Source organism: Syzygium oleosum, unplaced genomic scaffold, assembly GCF_021117445.2.
Source record: "Syzygium oleosum isolate NSW1041296 unplaced genomic scaffold, Sole_v2.1 Sole_v2.11, whole genome shotgun sequence".
Classification (NCBI taxonomy): domain Eukaryota; kingdom Viridiplantae; phylum Streptophyta; class Magnoliopsida; order Myrtales; family Myrtaceae; genus Syzygium; species Syzygium oleosum.
This window is the reverse complement of record NW_026607495.1, coordinates 9,329,143-9,350,487: the sequence shown is the minus strand read 5'-3', so window position 1 is coordinate 9,350,487 and position 21,345 is coordinate 9,329,143. Positions and strand designations below refer to the sequence as shown.

The 21,345-nt window shown below is 38.2% G+C and overlaps 1 protein-coding gene across 1 annotated transcript; it reads right to left on the bottom strand.

Moving 5' to 3' along the window:
• Positions 1-3,863: 3,863 nt before the first annotated feature.
• LOC115680573 (squamosa promoter-binding-like protein 3) lies at positions 3,864-7,023 on the bottom strand. The gene is made up of 2 exons (XM_030604392.2): positions 6,479-7,023; positions 3,864-4,219 (listed from the first exon to the last, which is right to left on the bottom strand). Exons 1-2 carry the CDS (start codon positions 6,802-6,804, stop codon positions 4,102-4,104), a joined length of 444 nt encoding a protein of 147 aa, XP_030460252.2. The 5' UTR covers positions 6,805-7,023; the 3' UTR covers positions 3,864-4,101.
• Positions 7,024-21,345: the final 14,322 nt, after the last annotated feature.

The window sequence follows — 21,345 nt, the reverse complement described above, 5'->3', positions numbered from 1 at the left end:
ATTTAATTGTTTGTAACTAACCACTTTTTTGATAATTTACTCACTTTTAATTATATAACTGACAAACTTTTAAATTTATAAGCTCTTTTATTAAATTACCAACCGTTAATTGAGTGACTTACAAACTCTTCTCTGATTAAGTTACCACCTATAGCATTTTTTTTTTAAATTACCTACTTTTCTAGAGCGTGTCTGAATAGATTTTTATTTTTTGCTTTTTTGTCGATCTAAAGTTTGTGACAGATGCACTTTGAACTTTTTTAACCCAAAACACTCAAAAGTTTTACAACATATAATTTATGACATGCAGTAGTAGATTCACATATAAATTTTTCCTAATTTTTTAAAAATTTGAATAATATCATAAATTTGGCGGGAAATTTAAAAAGTACTTACTAATCTTATAGCAAATTACCAACCTTAAATTTTGTGATTACTAACTGTTATTCTAGTTACTTATCTTTTTTTGTATATCACCAACTTTTCAAACAACTTAGTAACTTCTAATTGTGTAGCTTACGAACATTATATCAACTGTTATATGAAATTACCAAATTTAATTTAGGTAACTTACCAATTTTTCTCCAATAAAGTTGCTAACTAATTACATTACCAACTAAATTTGTTTGAGTTATTTACCAATATCTATGTGGTTGTTTGCAAATTGCTAGTTTTTCAAATAACTTACTAACTTTTATTTGCATAATTTACCAACTTTGTAGATTTACCAATGAATTTTATGTTACTCTCTCTTATTTGAGTTATTTTCAAACATTTCTTTGGTTGGTTGATTACCTACTTTTATAATAATTTAATAATTTTTAATTGCATAACTTACCAACTATTTAAATTTACCAACTCTTATATTGAATCACCAAACTTTATTTAAGTGACTCACAAACGTTTTTTGATTAAGCTACTAACTAGTGCATCACCAAACTCTATATGAGTTATTACAAATGTTGGCTTTCTTTACCAAATAACCTACACCAAGATTAAAGCACCCAACGCAGATTTTGACTACTGCGATAGGTTACAAGCAACACTTACGTTTGGTAATCAGGAGAAATTCAGGATATGATAAACTTATCTTATCCTGTGTGTGGTTATTGCCTACGATAGGATAAAGTCTGATATAAAAGAGATATAATCCAAATAAAATTATTCCATGGGGGAGGTGAGATAAAGGTAGATATGATTTCTAATATCCATAATATAAAATTTATTTTTCTCGAATAATAATCTCTTAAATTAATAAAATTAAAATAACATTTAAATATAAATAATATTTGAATTATAATATTAAAAATTAAACAAAAAATGAAAACAATTTCATTTTTTTAATTTCTATTTTATTTATATATTTGAATTTCTTTCTATCTTATAATATAAATTCAATGTATATAAATATACATACGTACTATTTATATTTTAGTATTTCAGGTATATTAGTATAGTTTACTATTTAATAAATTTTTATTTGAGAATGATGGAAGAGGAAAAAATAAATAAAAAAGAGGGAAAAATAAAAAAAAGAAGCAAATAAAAATGAAGTAGGCAAGGGTGTCATGAGAGATTCTTACCATCTCCATTTGTACAATTTTTAGGTTCATTTGCACTGATATGCCGTTTATACCAAACAATGGCCATAATATGATATGAAAATATCTGGTTTTATTACCACGATTCACCAAATAGTAGATAGGATATTACAAAATCCCTAGATTTCATATTTTATCCTATCCAGTTCTATCCTGACTAGAATTACAGACGACCAAACACAACCTAAGGAGAGAGGGAACACCAATGCTTATTTGATTGTCTGTAAGTTACCTACTTTTCTAATAATGTACTTTTTTGTTCGCATAATTCACCAGCATTTTGAATATTTCTAACCCTTATATCAAAGTATCAACTTTAACTTGAATGACTAACTTTTTTTTCCTAATTAAGATATCACTAGTTTTAAGCTATCAACTTTTCCATAAGTTAGTAAATTTTCAAAATGTGGATAAGTTTCGCAAATAAAGATTTATAAGATACACAAAATAAAGCTTAAAGGTTATTATAAAAAGGTTCATAAATGTCAAAGAAATCACATAAAAGTTGGCAAGCTATTCAAATAAGAGTTGGTGACTTCACAGGAATGGTTAACTTAATCATATGTGAAGTTAACGGGTTCACTGAAATAAACATTGCTAATAACTTAATCAAATGTGATGTTGGTGAATCAATCAAACAAATGTAGTAATAATTCAATAAAACAGTTTGTAACTGTGAAAATGCAGCTAACTTACTCAACTAAAGGGTGGCGGCCTCGATATGAAATTGTTTCTGCTTGGTGATGTGGAGATCCGAGCCTGTGTCGTGCGCTTAAATTGCACATCCATGTTAATTCCTTAACTGCTAGATTGACAACATGGTGTTACAAGGAAAGACCAACCAAAATTCAAGATCCTTGTGTAGATTATTGTATGTCCTGCGCGGGATAAAGTATACAGGTACATGCTCTAGGGCTTCCACAAGAACCACTTATAGTATAAAGATTTATGTTTTACTCAAATGGAATAAGATACGCTAATTAAGCATTATCACATCAAGTACCAGAGGACAGATACCTAGTTCTGTAAGCTGTCCAACTTTGCTGTTGAAGCTGAAAAAGCAAGTAACAGAAGACAGTCGTTTTTTCGTGCATATCCTTCAGTTTTCTCTCTCATTCTCAAGTTGTCATGTCAAGTGCTTCATCCGTACATTTCTGTAGCTTTTTGTCATTTAAGTGCGAAACTAGGGGCGGGAAAAATAAAGGACTATGTGAAGATGAAGGAGGTGGAATCACATCAATCAAACCAATCCAAAATTATGCGAGTTGTCCAATGAATTTACCCAAAAAAATGTTAACCTTTAGGAAAGTGTTGAGATAGGAATCAAATATCGCATGCGCGCAAGCATTATAAATTTGGAAAACTATAGTGTAACTTTTTCTTGAATTTTTGGTATTAGGTTAATAGTTAACCTCATCAAAAAAAGAGAGATTTCACTCCTATGAGGGTTCCACGGACTGTTCTCATCCCGTGGGGTGGTTTTCTCGGATGCGTTTCTTATTTTAATATGCTGGTACCCACGCGCCTTGCATCCCCAATTCCCCTCGAGTCTTTTTCTTCCCCGGGGAGAGGGAATATCCTTTGAAAGTTTCACATTCCGGTGATCCCGATATTCAAACGAGATTCGAGATGAAACCTTTTAAGGTCTAGCTTAGGAACAAGTGCGAAACTAGGGGCGGGAAATATAAAAGACTGTGTGAAGATGAAGGAGGTGGAATCACATCAATCAAACCAATCCACAATTATGCAAGTTTTCCAATAAAATTAAATAATTTTTAGGAAAGCGTCGAGAGAGAAATCGAATGTTTACATGCGCACAAACATTAAAAATTTGGAAAAAACTATAGCCTAACTTGGAATGGGGAATAGGGCGGGTGGCAAGAAGTGAACCTACATCGTTAGCTTGAAAGGCTAGGGGTTATAATCGACGTCAATTTGAAGGAAAAACTGTTTATTGTATCTTCGAACCATAGTTACATAACAAATAATAAGTTTTGTTATTAGGTCCATTAATAGATATATCTCCGACCACCATTAAATCAGTGTGATGTAGATGTATTCAGAGAAAAAGGGATCGTCCATGCTAAATATTTTCGTATCTGCCAACTACGATGCCTATTGAAATTTTACGATGGCAAGTGTAGTTAAACATAATGAGTTCATGAATAAGATGAAACCCTACAAAAAGACGTTATTACTTTGGGGTCGTGAGAAATCATACGTTCATTTTAAACCACTTGCGAAAAAATAGGTGAAAACAGATGGCCAAAATGATACTTGAAGCATACTCTTAGCTTAAGAATATTGCTTAAACATCGTAGCATTCGAAAGGTCAAGAATTGACAGAAGAGAGAGAGCATGCTTAGAAATCACATAACTGAAATTTGGATCTTGATTCGATCCCAATTCGATTGTAAAAGGAAGCATTTGATGAGGAGGGGAAGAGATTCTTCCCCTCTTGCTCTAACTCTGGCTTCATAAAAGTCTTGCTTCTTATTTTTCAGTTTGAGCCTTCTCCTTGATAATCATAAGAGCTTTTGCGCCGCCGCTCGTTGTGCCCAGCCAGCCTCCTCCGGCAACTCCTTTTGGCTTCGTCGAACTCTGACAGCTCGTGGAACCTAGGACATGGAGCAGAAGCCTTTTTTAAGAAGGAAAAACCCATACAAACGTTAACAACTAGCAAGAGGAATATACATTAGGCCAAGGAAATGGACATATTTTCTGGCCGGAGCTTCGACTTGCTTGAGAACTAATTAATAACATGTAAAGATTAATGCAATCCCAAACAAACTCACTCCACTTCCTCAAGACAGACGGTACATTTCTAGTCTCAATCGGGTACAGAAAGTAGTTTGATGCGGCTTCTCCTTTGAAGGGTTGCGTGGTTCTTTCTTCACCTTTATCTGCTTAGGCTAACCTATGAATGAAAGTTCCGCACAGGATAGGAGCAGGATACCATGAGATAAAAGATCTTCTTTCTAAAGAGATTTGATTAGGAACAAATGTATATGTCCACTATGGAATTGAGTTCTGTGGTTTTCTCTGACTGTCTGTTTCAATAAACATTTTGAAGGTACGACTTTAGCCACGACCTATCAATTGGATGCTAAATTCGAAAGCATGGAAACATCTTGCATTAATAAACACATTGAGGGCTTTGAAGTTTTCCATAAGACAATTGTCCATGGTGTCAAACTCAGGATTTCTTATATGAATGTATTTGAATGATCGCAGACATAATAACCATATGAAATATGACAAGGAATCGCAGGAAATATAGGGAAGCTCAATTTGCGGTCTCCTGAATCTTGGAGATGCTATACTTGACACCTTAAACTTCAAAAGGTCCACAATTTATCCTCTCAAATGTTCATTATTTTCCACTTTCAGACCCATTTCGAGAAGTAGCACTTTTACTTCCCTCAAGTTTCATTTTCGGGAAATGGCTCGCCGGATAAAAATGAAACTCAAGGATAGAAAAGTGTTCCTTTTCGAAAAACGAAAATGTCATGTTCCTATATAGTTATGAGGGAGCAAAATATCCACCTTTTGAATTTTCGGATGTAGAATGCACTATTTCAAAATTTAGGGGTTCGAGTAGATTCTATTTTAATATATATCGGTCATTGTTCTGATACTTCACACTTTTAAAGTAAGGGTGACATATCCTAATATCAAGACAATATTATGTCAGGAAATCTATTTTTTCTATTTCTCACAAAGAGTCATGTCTCGATCTTTGATTTTCCTCTCAATCATATACGTATGGAATTACTACATCTCAAAGTTTCGTTCTTTTGGCTATTCGCCTTCGCGTGAACTTTCAAGAGCTTCTGGGATTGTCACTCTCCGTTGCCAATAAGGTGTGTACCCTCTCAAAGGACAACCTTAGTCCTTCTGTCGGAGGCATCATGTTATGTCCATGGAACTGTCGTCAGTCTCACACGTACACATTCTTAAATTGCACATGATTCAAATAAACCCCCTTCTTGACTTAGCTCTCTGATTAATTTCTCTCGTAAATTTTCTGGTCTCCAACATGATCCGTGTGAAAACTCTTGAAAGACCAACCAAAACCAACACCAAGAAAAGACCTTCTGCTTTAGAGAAAGTGTCAAAAAGAGACGCAAAATGCATGACAAAAGAGCGACCTTTGTGAGTGTTTTCCTTTTTCCTAGAATACAAACCTTGACTAGGCGTGACAGTGAGATGAACGTACCCTATCTCTTAGCTTTCCTGTTCAATCATGTGAAGAGCCACTAAGCTTTGAGTCTTGGGACGATTTTAGGATGGGGTTTTCTTGGAGAAAAAACAGGCTTTCCTTTGAAGTGGTGAAGCTGGAATTTGAGGTTTCACTCCAAGCGACTCTCTCTCTCTCCCTCCCTCTCCCTCTCTTGCAGCATTAGTTGTATTTTTGGCTTTTAGGAGGACTTTCTTTCACTCTTTGACCCATTCGAAAAGCATGAGTCTCTTACAGTTCAAATCATTGTTAAAAAATGAATGCTTTTCGGCTAATCTAACGACTCAAAAATTGTAGAACTCTGGCCTTTTCAAGTTTACTATTTAAGGTGTCAAGTGTGTGGTATTCAGTATAAATAAGAGCACACAAGATCATAGATGTGGAAATTATCAGAGACTCGATGAGCACTCAAAGATGTAAAGCAATAACTTTTCATTTCATTTCATGAATTAGTAAGATTTCACGCACAAGAAATTGCGCGAAAGTTGAAAAAATCTAACCGTTTATCTACTTCTAAATTTCCGATTTAGGGAGATCTACCCAATTCAATAATAAACTTTGGTTCTAAACCAAGAATTCATCAATGAAATGAGTCGGAGGATCTTTGATGCAAACATGAGTTTTTAGGGTTTCTAACCTGCTACATTGTTGGCAAAACCGCTGCCGGAGACCCGCGACCACGACGACTGGGGCCTTGGCATGGACCTCGCACACTTTGTGCCGGCGGTGGTACCGCTTGGCGTCGGCCATGTCGGCGGAGCAATTCTCCGCCTGGCACAACTGCGGTGGCGCATATCCGCTGCATGATCCGCCTTTCTTGCTAGACCTAGTGGCCGACCTCGATCTCTTCCTATCGGCTTCGCTGCTCTCGTCTTCGTCTTCCTCCTCCTCTTCCAAATCTTCGTCCTCCATCTTCTGGTCCTTCAAGCTCCTCTTGTCCTCGCCAAATTTGGGCGATTCCATTTTCTTGGAGAAGAAAGAAAAGATTGGTGTGGCAAGAGAACAAGAGAAGGGCAAGATTCAGATATAGAGGCGATGAAAAGGACAGTTAGTGAGTATGCGGACCACAAGAGCCATTTGGGCTTTTACTCAAGAGAGCTAAGCTCAGTCATATACTGAGAGAGAGAGAGAGAGAGAGAGAGAGCGAGAGAGAGGGAGAGAGACAAAGAGGTCACGCATGAAGCCTACATATATAAAAGAGGAGAGAGTTGATATATACAGCTACTGGGTACTCTGTACATACGATTCTCTCTCTCTCTCTCTCTCTCTCTCTCTCTCTCTCTCTCTCTCTCTCTCTCTCTCTCTCTCTCTCTCTCTCTCTATTTTTTAAGGTTTTTGAGGCTGCTTATGAAGGTGAAAGTTTTTCCACATGAAGTTTGACTCAGTCTACCAATGAGGAAACACCTAAGTTATTCTCAAGTTAGCTATAGCAGATGTACCTAACCAAGTGAGTGAACCGTGAGCCTCACCACTTTTTTCAGACTCTTTACGTGACTGCTGGGGTAGGATTTAGGAAGTTTTGTTATTCTATTTTTATTTTAGGAAGTGGGGCTAGAAGAGCATGTAATAGTGATTGTCCTGGGAAACTTCCTTTTTTTAGAAGTTTAACCTATCATGGATTTATAAATGTAACATATCCATTAACCCTCCTCCTCTTGTGTAAACATGACCCCATATACGAGGGATAATGACACCACAAGTGTCATAACTTTCGTACGACACTTACTCGAGTGTCAAAACTTTTTTGTTTGACCACTTAAGTACTCTAACTTCTAAAAAAAGTTTACTTAAGTGCCATGACTTTCAATCGATCATTTAAACGCCAAATTTTTTTAAAAACATTCACCCAAGTGCATGAAATTAGACATGGCATATCACTTGTAGCGAACGTTACTAAAAAGTTATAGTACTCAAAGTGGTTGATTGAAAAGCTATATGACACTCAAATGATTGGAAAAAAAAAAAGTTATGACATTAAAATGAGCTCCGCACATGAGTTATGACAAGTGATCAAAAAAAAATTATGACACTCAAGTTAGCACTGTACGAAAGTTATGACACTTGTAGTGCCCTTTTCCATTATGATATGAATGAAATTATGTTAAACAAGCAATAGTAGACAATGTCAAGAAAACTAACAAACCAACAAGAAAGATTGTCGTTACTTGAACCTTTGACCTCAGCTCTTCTAATATTATGTTGGACAAATGATTTTCCTCAAAAAGAACTTTAACTATCTAGAAGGGGTCCAATATCTATATCAAGCATATATTCATCACCCATCAGGATGAATTCAAGAAATACTACCCAACTTTTACCCCAGCATCACTCTACATCCTCAACTTCTAAAACCATCACTTTGCATCATGAGTTTAGTGTTATTAAAAATTATACTCAGTCGTTAGTTAATGTCGGCACTTTATATATAAAGGTACCAATTTTCATTCGAAAGTACCACTTCACCCACCCACCAAAAACCCTTTATTCAAAATCCTAACTTCTCTGGTTCTGAGTTCTATACCCAACCTCCGGCGCCCTCTCTCTCTCTCTCTCTCTCATACACACACAAATTGGAATTGACCTCAGAACTCACCAAATGGTTTCAAAAACACAAATGAGTTTCATCTATCGGAAATATCACGATCTTATTGTTTTCAAGCCACCCAATGATTTTTGTTGTACATGACTTACATTCTTTGGAGAAATTTATCTAACATCGTCTATCATGTTCAGTTATGTACATCAACAAATTAACGTTTTTACAATTGTATATTTAAAGTTTTGGTAGGATTTATCCTGAGTAACACTGAATTTCTCTCTCTCTATGTATATATGTGAAACCCTAATTCCGAGGCAGTGCGCGGTAATTTTGTAGCTACGGATTATGCGGCGGCGGGGCCCCTTCTTTATTGCTATGTAATGGTAAACGACTGACGACCAGAGTTTCATTATGTCAAAATCTAAGTCAAGCCTCTTTGAGAGGGTCAAGTTTTTGACTAAGACTTCTCTTGCAACAGAATTCACTTCAAACATTTTTGGAAAAATTTTAAATAAGAGTATGAATTACCTTTATTTTCTTAAATAAGAGCTTGAAGTGGACTTTATATCAAATAAAGACCTGAAGTGTCCTCATTTTTTCAAATATGGGTTTGAAGTGAATCTTGTCTCAAATAAGGGACTGAAGTGGCCATATAAGTCTCAAATAAGAACCTGACCTCATCAGCCAAAGGGTATTTTCGTATTTTGCTTTTTATTTCTTTTTTCCTTTTTTTTTCTTTTTTTTTTCTTCCTCTCTTCCCTTCGCTGGCCATCGCCAAGGCCGGCGGAGGCTACCCTCGCCTGGGTGGGCGAGGGTTGCCCTTGCTAGCGTTGGGCGAGGGCCACCCTCGCCAAGGCTAGTCGCCCTCGCCCTCACTAGCATTGGATCTGACGAGGGAAACCCTTGCCCTCACTAGCCTAGGTGAGGGCGACCCTTGCCCGATGCCGGCGAGGGCTTGGGTTGCCTTGGTTGCCCTCGCCGGATCTGGTGAGGCTCGTCTTCTTCCGTCCAGCCCAGGCAAGGCAACCCTTGCCCGATGCTGACAACGGTGGCCCTCGCCCGACGCCGGCTAGGGTAGCCCTTGCTTGAGGCTGGCAAAGGTCGTCGACCAGGCGCAATGACGGCTAGGGAGGGAAGAAGACAAAAGGAAAAAGAAAAAAGAAAAGAAAAGGAAAAGAAAAAGAAATTAAAAAAAATATACTTATAAATTTTTTGACTAAAATACCTCTTCTTCGACGACGGAATAGTCACCGACCGACCAAAGGCTCTTATTTGAGGCGATTTGGCCACTTCAGGTCATTGTTTAAGACAATGTCCACTTTAGGCCCTTATTTGAGAAAATGACTCCATTTCAGGTCCCTTTTTGAATTTTTCCCAACATTTTTTAAGATCTCTCTGGTAATAGTATACAGTACATATTTAGACTTGACTAGCATAACGGTTTTTGGGCTATTGTGAGCTACAAATTCTTGAAGGCGTGATGGACCCAACAACAATTTATAATTATTTGTTATTTTTGTTTTTATTTTTGGGTCCAAAACATGATGTTAATCTTATAGTATATTGAGGACCGTCACTTAATCATTATCCGATATTTCGAGTTTTAAATAAGTAAAACAATAAACGGAAAAATGCAATATATAGTATAATGTCATCTAATATACTAATTTTAAGCAAATATGTGGTGCATGAAGCATTTTGTTACAGTCAAATGTTTCCTAACAGCCCATTTTGTTAGTATCCTGTGATCTTCAAGAGAGAAGAAAAGAGAAAATAGTCGACGACTACATCTTTACTTAGTAACTTGATAAATAAATATATTAATGGCTCTATTTATAGAGCATGAGAGATGCTAACAGTACCCTAATTTCCTTATTTATAACCACCTACTAACTATTGACTAATATCTGTAAATATACTCGAACATTCCTCCTCAAGTTGGACCATTCAGCTTGCATATGACAAGTGCAACTTTCTTTCAAAGACTCTGACCAAAGCGTCATGTAAATCTCCTTACATTAGATAAAGGATGTTGATACATTGAAGTTGATTTAGGACAAGTGCTGAATAAACACATGATTAGAAAGTTGACACGTTGCGTGTGCAAACCAATTTAAAGTGCGGCAAACATAAATGTATCCCAACCATAGTCAACTTTGGCTGCCCGATGAAGGTGTACTCACTAGCACTCATAGCTGCCTGGATACTAGATGGTGACTTTGCTCATTAATGACGCTCAAAATTGAAAGAGTCTGGCAACGAAAAACATCGATGGTTGGCATTGTTAAATATTGGCAAAAAATGGGGAAGTTTCTATAGAGGAGGTGCTGTAGATTGGAACACTAATAACACCCTAGAAAGCCTCTTTTTGTTCCTTCTCTAGGAATTGAAAAGAATGGAAAAGAGAGAGAGGAAAGTAAGACTACAATCAGCAATCTAATGGGGACAATAGCTTTGATTTTGATGGAGAAGCAGAACCAATGACCATGATCGAAAAGGATGGGTAGCAGAACGAGGTTAGAGAACAGAGAAGCTTGACTTGTGGCAGACTTCACCAGTCCAAGGATGCCGGCAACAAAGACTAATGAGGCCGTAGGAAATGACAGATTTTCTTGACAATCGCGGAGAGACTAGCAATTCACAAGATGGAGCTGCTCTCATAAACAATTGGAGTAGATTTGAGACCGTCACAAGCAGAGAATAATAATGCCACTCTTAAAGATGATTGGTTGTGATTGCTTTCGTTGATGAAGATCGGTGGAAGAAAACAATATGGACTCGGAACGACGAATGGTGGTAATCTTAGTGTCAGGGAAGACACGATAATGGAAAAGACAAGGGTTCTTCTTTTTTTTAATATTGACGGCAAGAAGAAAGATCAAGCAAGGGTATTTATTTGGGTCTCTTTCTTTTATGGCTCTGACACCATGTAAATACTTATGATTTTCAAGATAAAGGGAGAGAGAAAATAGTCAAAAACTACATGTTTATTCAATAACTTGATGAAAAAGTACACTGATAGCTCCATTACCAGAGTAAAAGAGAGACTAACAAAACATTAATTTCGTTATTTATGACTACCTATTAACTATGGATTAATATCCATAAATATATTTTGACATTCTTAGTCGGGGATAATTTATTTTTATTTTTATTTTTTGCATCAAAGTGTATGATTGAGAAAGTGAGGTGACAACTCAGTATTTTTTGGGGGGTCCAATGATGTAGAAAACTTGACCAATAATAAATTGACAGGCCAATGTACTAACACAAAGTATATTTTATGTCGCTGCCCAAACGATTTATCCCACATTCCCTCTATTGTTCATCCAAAAATAAAAAATAAAAATTCAGACGAGCCAACTAAAATGCAGCAAAGTGCCTGGCCAGCTATTCCTTGGGAGTGTTTTACCAGTACACCCATCAACCCATGAATTGGACCACAATGTCTCAACATTGTCGTCTTAGGTTGGTCCCCGTGGTACGAGGGAACTCATTATGTTTTTGTGTAGGACACATGTTATATATCAATTGAGAAAAAGATCATTTCTCTTTGGCATCCAAAGTGATGAGGATGGTTCAATAATGTTTGTGTAGGACCCTGAGGCATTTGTAGTTTGTGAAGTTGTGTGTGACTGTGTGTGGGTTGCTGTACATGGGTGTTTCTGAACATGGTCAATTAGGAGAGTAAACATGGAGCAACTTTTCTTAGTGATGAAAAAAAGGGCAGGGAGAGCCGACCAGCGCTAATGAATCTGTGTGGAGCTAACTGATCAAATGCTATAGGCTCTTAAGTTATGAATTTTGCTGGGGAATTTGAAGATAAGTGGTCAAAAATAGAGAAGGAGAAAAAGGAAAAACAGGGGAAGGCCTTATTTAAAATAGTGATTTCTTCGAATAGATACGTAATTCAACGCATTTGGCCACAATGGAATCTTGTCCCTGGGCTATAATACCCGGACTCCAATCTTCTTTTTTTAGGTTTTATTTGTTTTACAGAAAATGTGACATTTTTGAAAAATATTTTTCGCGAAGTCATTTTCCAGGAAAACAACAATATTTTCCGGTGTTTGGCTAAACCTGAAAATAAATTGAAAAATATTTTCCATAATTTGGTAAAAATAGACATACACCATTTGGACACTAGTGACTTGCACATAAGTAACTAGAGAAATATGCACAGGCAACGAGGCCTCAAAACCCAGATCCCCAACTCCCGGGCACGAGCACAAGTTCTGGTCTTGGGTCCAGCCAAGTCGAACCCAAGAACTCGGTGCTCATGCCTGGCTCCCTGACGCCCCGACCTTGATGGACCCAAGCGCGGCGGTTGGGGTCTCGAGCATGGCCTAAATGGACTTGGGTTGGAGAGTTGGGGCGGGCTCAGCCTTGATAGACCTGGATCTAGGTGCATAAGTTCCAAGCAGGGGCACTAGGGTCCTAGGCCCCGCCTCAATGAACCCAGGCTTGCCTTCAGTGGACCTTGGTAGACCTAGCCTTGACCTCTAGTCCTGGCCCCCCTTCCAAGGGCCAAAGTTCGAGCGTTGGGGTTCCTTTGTTGAAGCGCAGAGTTTTTGGTCCAATCACCGATATCTAATTATATTTTGAGAAATAATTTTCGTTTTTTTTAAAAGGAAATCATTTTCCTGAATTTAAATATTAATTTTCCGTCGATTAGGAAAACATTTTCCTTTGACTCATTTTCCTAAGATATCCAATTGTCAGAAAATGAGCAAAATATTTTCTCGAAAAATATTTTTCATGAAACAAATGGAGCCTCAGTCTGCAAACTAAGAGATGATCGACCTTGGTTGGAACCTATTTGTTGATAGCCAATGAATCAAACGATGAAGGAAGTGAAAGAAGAAGAAGAATAACAACATTAATAAGTAGCAAGATAAGAAAAAGGAATTAATGGAGGAAATACAGTCAGCTCATGGTAGTAGCTACTGTAGTATACTAATTTGCAATATATTTTCTAATTTTCCTAAATGAGTTATGAAGTAGGTTTTCTATAGGTAGACCCCAGCTACAATTCATTATACGTTCATCCATATTGTCCTTCCTATGATCCTGTTGTGTTACATGCAGTTGCTTTCACCAAGGACATGAACTGCACGAACCTCTATATAAGCTCTAAAGCTCCACTGATTGGTCCAATTCACTCATCCTCGCAGACAAGGACAGATGAATCAAGAGATTTTAATTGCCTATCCTAAGTCTACTAAAACAAAATAACATAGATAAGGAAAATGATATCACAAGTACCATGACTATCGTAAGGCACTTATTTGAGTGCCATAAAGTATGTACAGAGCTCACTTATGTGCAATAGCTCCTTTTCCGATCACTTGAGTTTCATATAATTTTTCGATTGATAACTTGAACGTCATAAATTTTTAAAAACAATCATCATAAGTGTCATGCCACGTCATATTTTCATCATCGCCGCTAATGGCTACCCAAACACCACAGCCCGACACAACTGCTCTGTCTTTGTCTCTCTCTATAAACAGTGGGGCCGATTCCACTAGCAGTCGCATCAACGGCGATGAGCCAAATCTCGTCGCCGTCAACTCGGATGTGGCAAAACACATAGGAGAAGTTAAAATTGGAGTTAGGGCAAGATCAGTGCTAACTATCATAGGCAGGATTTAACCATGATTGCAATTTTAGAGAGATGCGAAAGTGAAAGCCTGTGGGGTCTCTTCTGTAATTGCATAATTAGCACCGAAAACCGTCTTTACATTGAATGATTTGGTGGCGAGCAGTTGGGTGTTGGTGGCCATTCGTTATAGTGGCTGTTGTTAGGTGGTGGCTATCAGTGGCTATGGTGGCATGGATCCTCTATATGGTACGGTGCTCTCTTTGGTGTCTCGATAAATCTCAATCGTTAATTTGTAAAAATGAAGCTTTCATGACGGTTGAAATTTTCCACGATACCAAGTGAAGTAACCCATGTGGAATAGAGGACTTTTCCCGGCATACTTAACTTTTTTGTCTCAACACCCAAACCATAGGGTGTGCATGTGAAAGTTGTGATAATTAATTGGTTAATTGGTCCCAAACAAACACTTTCAAGCGTGTCCCTTGCTTTGTCCTGATTGCTGCCCCTATTCTTCGCAATTTGCTTGCCCTTAAAACCCTTATCCCTTAGAGCATTAAGTACTCGAAAACAATCCTCAAAAAAATTATTACAAAGAGAAAGTTACAAGTAAGTAAACCCCGAATCCATAAAGTATCCTATTATAAACCTTATAAATTAGGCACAGTACATGAGCCAAAACTCAAATAGATGGGCCAAGCATAGCATTAGATAAGAGTGAGCAAGACGGACCAACCGAATTAGGAATCGCCCGAATCAGACCGAACCGGCCAGTTCGGTCCGGTTCCTGAGAGTACTGGTTTGGTTCCCAATTCCTAAAAATGAAACCGGGGTCCAGGCGGTCCGATTCTCTGTTCCAAGGGGAAACTGGACCGAACTAACATACTATATATATTTTAAATTTTTTAAATTTCTTTAAAAAAATTAAGTAAAGTAAAGTGAAACCCTAAGTGAACTTCAGTCATCCTCCCTCGAAACTTTCCAAAAGTTACATCGTTTTCAGTAGTAACACAAACAAATTTAACTTGTCTGTGAGCTATTCTCCACTAGAACAATTACTGAAAAATTACAAAACTTTTGGACTGATTTCAAAGAGGGAAAATGTACATACCAGGCCCCTATAAGTAGGAAGAGACTTGATGTGAACACAAATTACAACAGCTATTGTAAGTTATATACAATTAGTGACCGATTCCCAAATCCCAGGGTGGTCCAATTCGGTCCCCGGTTCCAGAAATCGAGAATTGGTCCTCCTAGTCTGGTTCTCGGTTCCTGGGTGAAACCGGACCGGAGCGGGAACCGATTACCCCTAGAATTAGGGATAATTGTTCAAAAAGTCTTAAACCTATTGTGCGGCAACCAATTCACTCCTAAACCTTTTAATTATGCCAATTTAGTCATAAACTTCTTGACAATTTGTCAATATAGTCCTTTCGGCCAATCTTGATCGGAAATCGCTGACATGGAGGCTATCCATCCTACGTGGCATAGCCGGCACCCAATTGGACAACATTTGCAACTTCTTTTATAGAAATTTTCCGAATTTTGTATGAATTTTATTACTTCTTTTTCTTTTCATTCTTTTCCTTCACCGTTCACTTCTCGGAAGGGCCGGCGGCCGTCGTACTTCTTGGCCACCGAATACGTAGAATGGTATTAGAAACTCATTCCATCTTTGTAGGATCCCTACCTACCTACTCTTAATAAATTTCAAGATGTGCACGCATTTGCACATATAAAAAGAGAGAAAATTAGGACAAGGAAGAGAACAGCACATGGTGCGACGTTGCGATAAAACAACAATATCTATCGACTGGCTCCGGCCAAAACTTCACACGATATCGAGGTGGAACAATGTCGGACTCGACGCCCCCTGCCTTGGGAACGGAAAAAGAAATTGTATCTACGAATCCAGATCAAATATGGCACCACAAAACAAAACTATATGTTTGGTTTCATTTTATCGAGCGAGTTGCTAACTTTGTTGTCCTACTTGGGTGGTGGGAAAACAATATATATATATAATGAATAATATTATGACGTGACGAGCAGAACTTAGTAAGAATTTATAGAGAAAGGGGACGTCACTAGTGACGTATCTTTCGCAAGGCTCAAGTCCTGGGGAGGGCCCCTAGTTATATACACTCATTATGGTGTCGTGACTCTTCGAATTGACCACCTGAATGTCGCGAATTTCTAAATAAACGACGTTCACTTTGGTATTGTAACTTTCGATCAATTGACCGAGTGCCGGAAAATAATACACGTCATTAAAATTCGTGGCGCATGTGGTGGGCGTTCTTTGAAAGTCCTTCTATTCTTTTCTTTTCCTTGGCACAGCTAGGCTATCCTAGGGTCAAGTGATCAATTAAAAGGTTATGGCAGCAAAGTGAGCGCCGTATGAGAGTTAACGGAACTTGTGGTGTCATTTCTCCGAATTTGTATTTGTGTGATGATTCCAACAAGAATTTCACTATTCTTTGATATATGATAGCGGGGTCTAATCTCATTAAATTAGTTTATGTACCAATTTTTTAGCTCGAGAACTTGAGTTTTTATGTTTATTTTTCTTTAATATATGATGATGGGAATAATCTCATAAAATAATTCGAAAGTTATAAAGTATTTGCTTAATAAAATCAATTACATATTCATTTAGTGAAAGTGGTAATGGCGCCGCCTTGAGCATATGTGTGGAGAAAACGACAAGGTGAGATGGGAGAGTTTAAAGAATTAGGGTTGGTGTTATCGAGTGTCGTCGGGTGTAGAGTTAAGAAGACGCGTGTCCGCCTTCGATTGGTCGGCCGAGTCGAAGTGGCGTTGTGGTGATGAGTAAAGGGCCATGACTAAACCTAACTTTCGCGATCGAGGTCAATGTCACGGTGAATTTAGAAGGCTTGGCACCATTTTCGTACACCAAAATCGATAGCTCGCTCATCGAGGATTCGTCGCTTGAATTGACGAGTCAAGGTCGAGTGTCGCGGAGGGTTTCTTTCGCTCTGTTTTTCTCCATCTCTTACTAGAGGAGGAAATTCACCGATGCGCTTGAGCTTTCGATCGATCCGTTTTATTTTTTAAATTTCGTATACGTGCAATTAACGTCGCGCACTTAAAGAAAAACCTTATTAAAAACTCCATAATATCTCTACTCCCGTCTCTCAAAAATTTTCTTTTGGATGTTTTACCGGCTGATCTTAAGGTCATCTAATGTGCACCGAAGAGAGGTAAAAGGCCCATTATTGAAGCAAACCCAAGCCCGAATTACATAAATTGAATAGTCCGACGACGGTCCGAATAACTTTAATGGGCCGGGCCTCCTCGTTCACAAGCCCAGTTCAAGGCCCTTTGACAAGAAGAACAAAGCTAAACGGATGAAATCAGCATGCTGATTTCTATTATCATCACATAGGCACAACGTGTTTGCATTTTGTTCAAGTGAAATCAAAATTTCGAGATCTAGTTAATCACAATTTGATTAAGTGCTTGGGCGAGGCCGGCCCGGTTTTCGCTGGAATTGGGCCAACACCGCCCCGTTCCGGTCCAATCTTTAACCCTTTCGCAGATTGTTTTGGCCCATTTCCAGCATTTTGGGGGCCCTTGGGGATCCATTTTCCTTTTGCTTTTCAAATTACACAATGAACAGCGGCTCAATTTCACTCATTTGAGTCATGGTAAGTTCTCTTTAAGCTCTCAAACATGTGAATTCAGCTGTTGAATTGAAAATCTCTCTCGTTTGGAATTCCTCTTGTCTCTAGTATTTGTCTTGCAGCTGTCGACACTTGAATTTTAGCGATCTATATAGTCATACATTGCATAAAAACTTAGGGATCAACCTCGACTCTAGCAAAAAATATTATAATTTGCATTGGCATAATGAGAGCATTTAATAGTACAAGCCCACATAAGTTGCATTTTAATTATACCAACTCAGGCAAGTGGGTTCTGAGCTTAATTGAATTAGTTGGTCTAAGCCTGTGCGAATTAAAAATTTGGCCAAAGCCCATTAATCATATAGTGGCCGAAAATTATAAAGATAGGAGCGCCAAGTTGGAAAATTCGATTTATTAAAAGCAAACTTGGGGATTTTTTAAGCTTTTACATCATCAGAATTTAAATCCTTGTGAATAAAAAGAGAGGTTTCCTATTGTTGACTTATATCATACACACCTTGTGTTTTGCTTCCAAACGATCACTGCCGCTTTCCCCGTCGTGTCTCGCCGCTACTTCACGGTTGCATCCCTTGTCCACTTTTTTCTATATTTGACATACCACAAAAGATGAAATTAGGAAGCAAGCTTGAAACTCGAGATACGGCGCCATGAGACTCGGGATCCAGCTTATGGCCACACGACTCCATCTTTGGCAGACATGGCTATCGCGAGCTCGAGCTCCATGGTGATCTTGAGACTCCAGATTGAGTGTCCATGGCCACAAGACTCCGGATCTAGCAGCTATGGCCATGAGCTTGAAGCTTGAGCAGCCAGGGCGGCGGACAAGAAGAGACTGAGCTTGTGTGAGGTCGGCTCGGGGTTTTGAAGTTGAAGATGTCTTTGAGAAATGAAGAGGAAGAAGAACTCCACCGAACATGGCCAGAAAAACTTGGAGTTTCTGTATATGGTGAAAATATGGAGAAACAGAGAGAGTTTTGAAAACTGAAAAGAAGTTCCACATATACACTTCGCATCAGCATTTTGTTAAAAATAAAATTTATCAATTTTCAACTGCGTCAAGTCCATGTCGGCAAACTTTTGCAATTGAAATGAAGAAGGGTCGAACGGTGGCATTTTTAAAAGTATAGGGACCATTTAGAACAAAAAAAAAATAGATGGACAATTTGGAATTTCAAACAAAAGTAGAGGAACCACCGATGGCATTATCCCAATCAAATCGGCAACTTGTTTGAAATTAAGTGTTTACATTGAATCACATGTCGACAATGAATCGCACGCTGTTATGAATTTACATGTTACTATGAATTATCACGCTGATTGAAGTAACACATTGAGCAATTAAGAACGCTGATCGATCGACATGGATTGAATTTTTGGAACTTCATGTTATCATAGGAAATGCACGCTGTCTTTGAATTTACTTGTATATCCAATTAGGAATCCTGTGATATTGCGTGAAAGATATTAGCCAATAGATCAGGTATTGAACGGGGCACGTGGGGGTCGCCAACCCTCCGCTCACGCATAAATTTCCGATTTGTGCAGGCCAATTGATCTCTAGATAATTGGTTGACATCCCCTTAACACCTAGGGTTTTAGATTCCTGGTCGACCTTAAAATGATTGGTGGCGACGCCTAGAATGGCTTAAGGATTTGATCACTTGTAGCTCACCCCGATCCAAGAAAGGAAAGATTCTAGGGCATGGACTTACAGGATGGATTTCGAAGTTGCCTTTGTTGTGATTTATTTAGTTTGATCTTTTTCCGAAGATAGGTGCAATCGCAGGGTGGGAAGGCGAGGCGCTATTGGGGGCTCGGAGCGGCACTCGATGGCTCGGGGGCGGCAACTGGCTCTTTTAGGGCATACTTACGATAACATCATCTCTAGATTCTTTCATGTATTTTCTAGGGAAATGACGATCTACACTTATCCATATCCCACACCGTACAATTACATCCCTTTTATTACTAATAGAGCATGTAAATTTTCTTGTAAAAGGTGTAGCTAGAGCCAAACTATATGCGCATTGATTTACATGAGACTAATTAATGCGGAAAAGAAATTCTATTAGTTAAAATCGCGGCTTTTCAATGTAATGTCAATGGGATATAACTGTAAATAGATGTGTATTAAGTACTCTCACAATTTCATAACTAAAATTTACAAGTTCAGGTGTCGTTGATAACGTGGTTTTTCCTGCTCTCCTGTGCTTGTCACGAAAGTCCACCTCATATTGCCTCAACTCGAGCTCATTGAAGCGCCGGATTGATATTAGGATTTCGGAAACCTCGGGTCGAAGTCTCACCACCTCGGATCGAGCTGTTCCGAGGGGCTCAAATGATGGACGAAACCAAGCACAGAGATGGAGTGAGGAGAGAGAGAAAGAGAGATGGACGAGAGCGAATGAGCGGGGTGAGTGCACGCGTGTGCATTTTTGCACACATGCATGGGAATGCTCTAGGACTAACAAGAGGAGAGATGAGTGTGGCGATAGTGGCGGCCGGCGATAGCCGAGGGCAGTGGGTGAAGTTGAGAGAGAGAGAGAGAGAGAGAAGGCAGTAATATTCTTGACATGAACTTTATCACTTCTGCATCCTTCTTCTTTGACATATTCAAAGGGAAATTATCCATGCACTATTTAGTCTTAACCCAGTCAAAACCAGCAAGACTTTGTAGCAACATCATTATAAACCATCACATGGAAAAAGGCTGATTGAACTCTCAAAATTCCAGTCTGCCTGCGATCTCATAAACTTCCCCCAATTGCCACTAAGTTTTCCCCATGGACCGATTGGTGGAGCAGTCAAATAGATTAACTTCCCCAAATCTTTTTGACCACTCAACGCCGTCCCGAATAATATCGGATATACTAAATTGATTTGTTAAGTGATGTATCAAATTATAAATAGATATTCAAAAAAGTGTATCATGTTTCATACTCGATAAAAGTACACCACATCAATGAACAAACGAACTACATGAACTAGTATATAGAACATTATTCTCCTGTCTAATGCATCTGAGGTCTCCTTTTGTCTAGGTGGTCCACGCTTATGTATCAAGTAAATGCTGGATACTTCAAGAGTATATTTTTCAAGAGCTAAAGAAAGTAGCGATACTCGCACAAAATATGAACTTAATAAGCTCGTCATTCATCCTAAAATTTACTGAAAATTCAATATGGAAGGGACCTTATATTTTTCATTGAATAATTCTATACACACACTAAATTGATGTGCGGATTTAATATACTAAATGATGTGATAGATTATTATTAGATATTGAATATGAACCATTTCCACTAGCTTAACCTAACCGGCCAGGAGGTAGATAGGAATGTGAGGATGTACCAGAGAATATTTGGACTTGGAAGTCAAGACAGAGCACTAGTATCCAAGTTATTAGCAAAATTCGAAAAAAAAAGAAAGGCCAATCATGTTACAGATTTCGTCTCTGAAAACCCAACTTGAAATGGCACTACATACAAGATCATCCTCTTCTAATTCAAAACACAGACTCACTATCCTCCATGCACCACATATAAATATCCATTTTTCATGCTGCATGGTGCATTATGTTACTTTAGTCAGCCTCACTCTTTTTCAACACCAACAAGTCACTAAAAAACCACTCAAAATCGCCAATTTCTGCAATAGCAAATGCTCAGAAACCTACTGAGAATAAGCATACA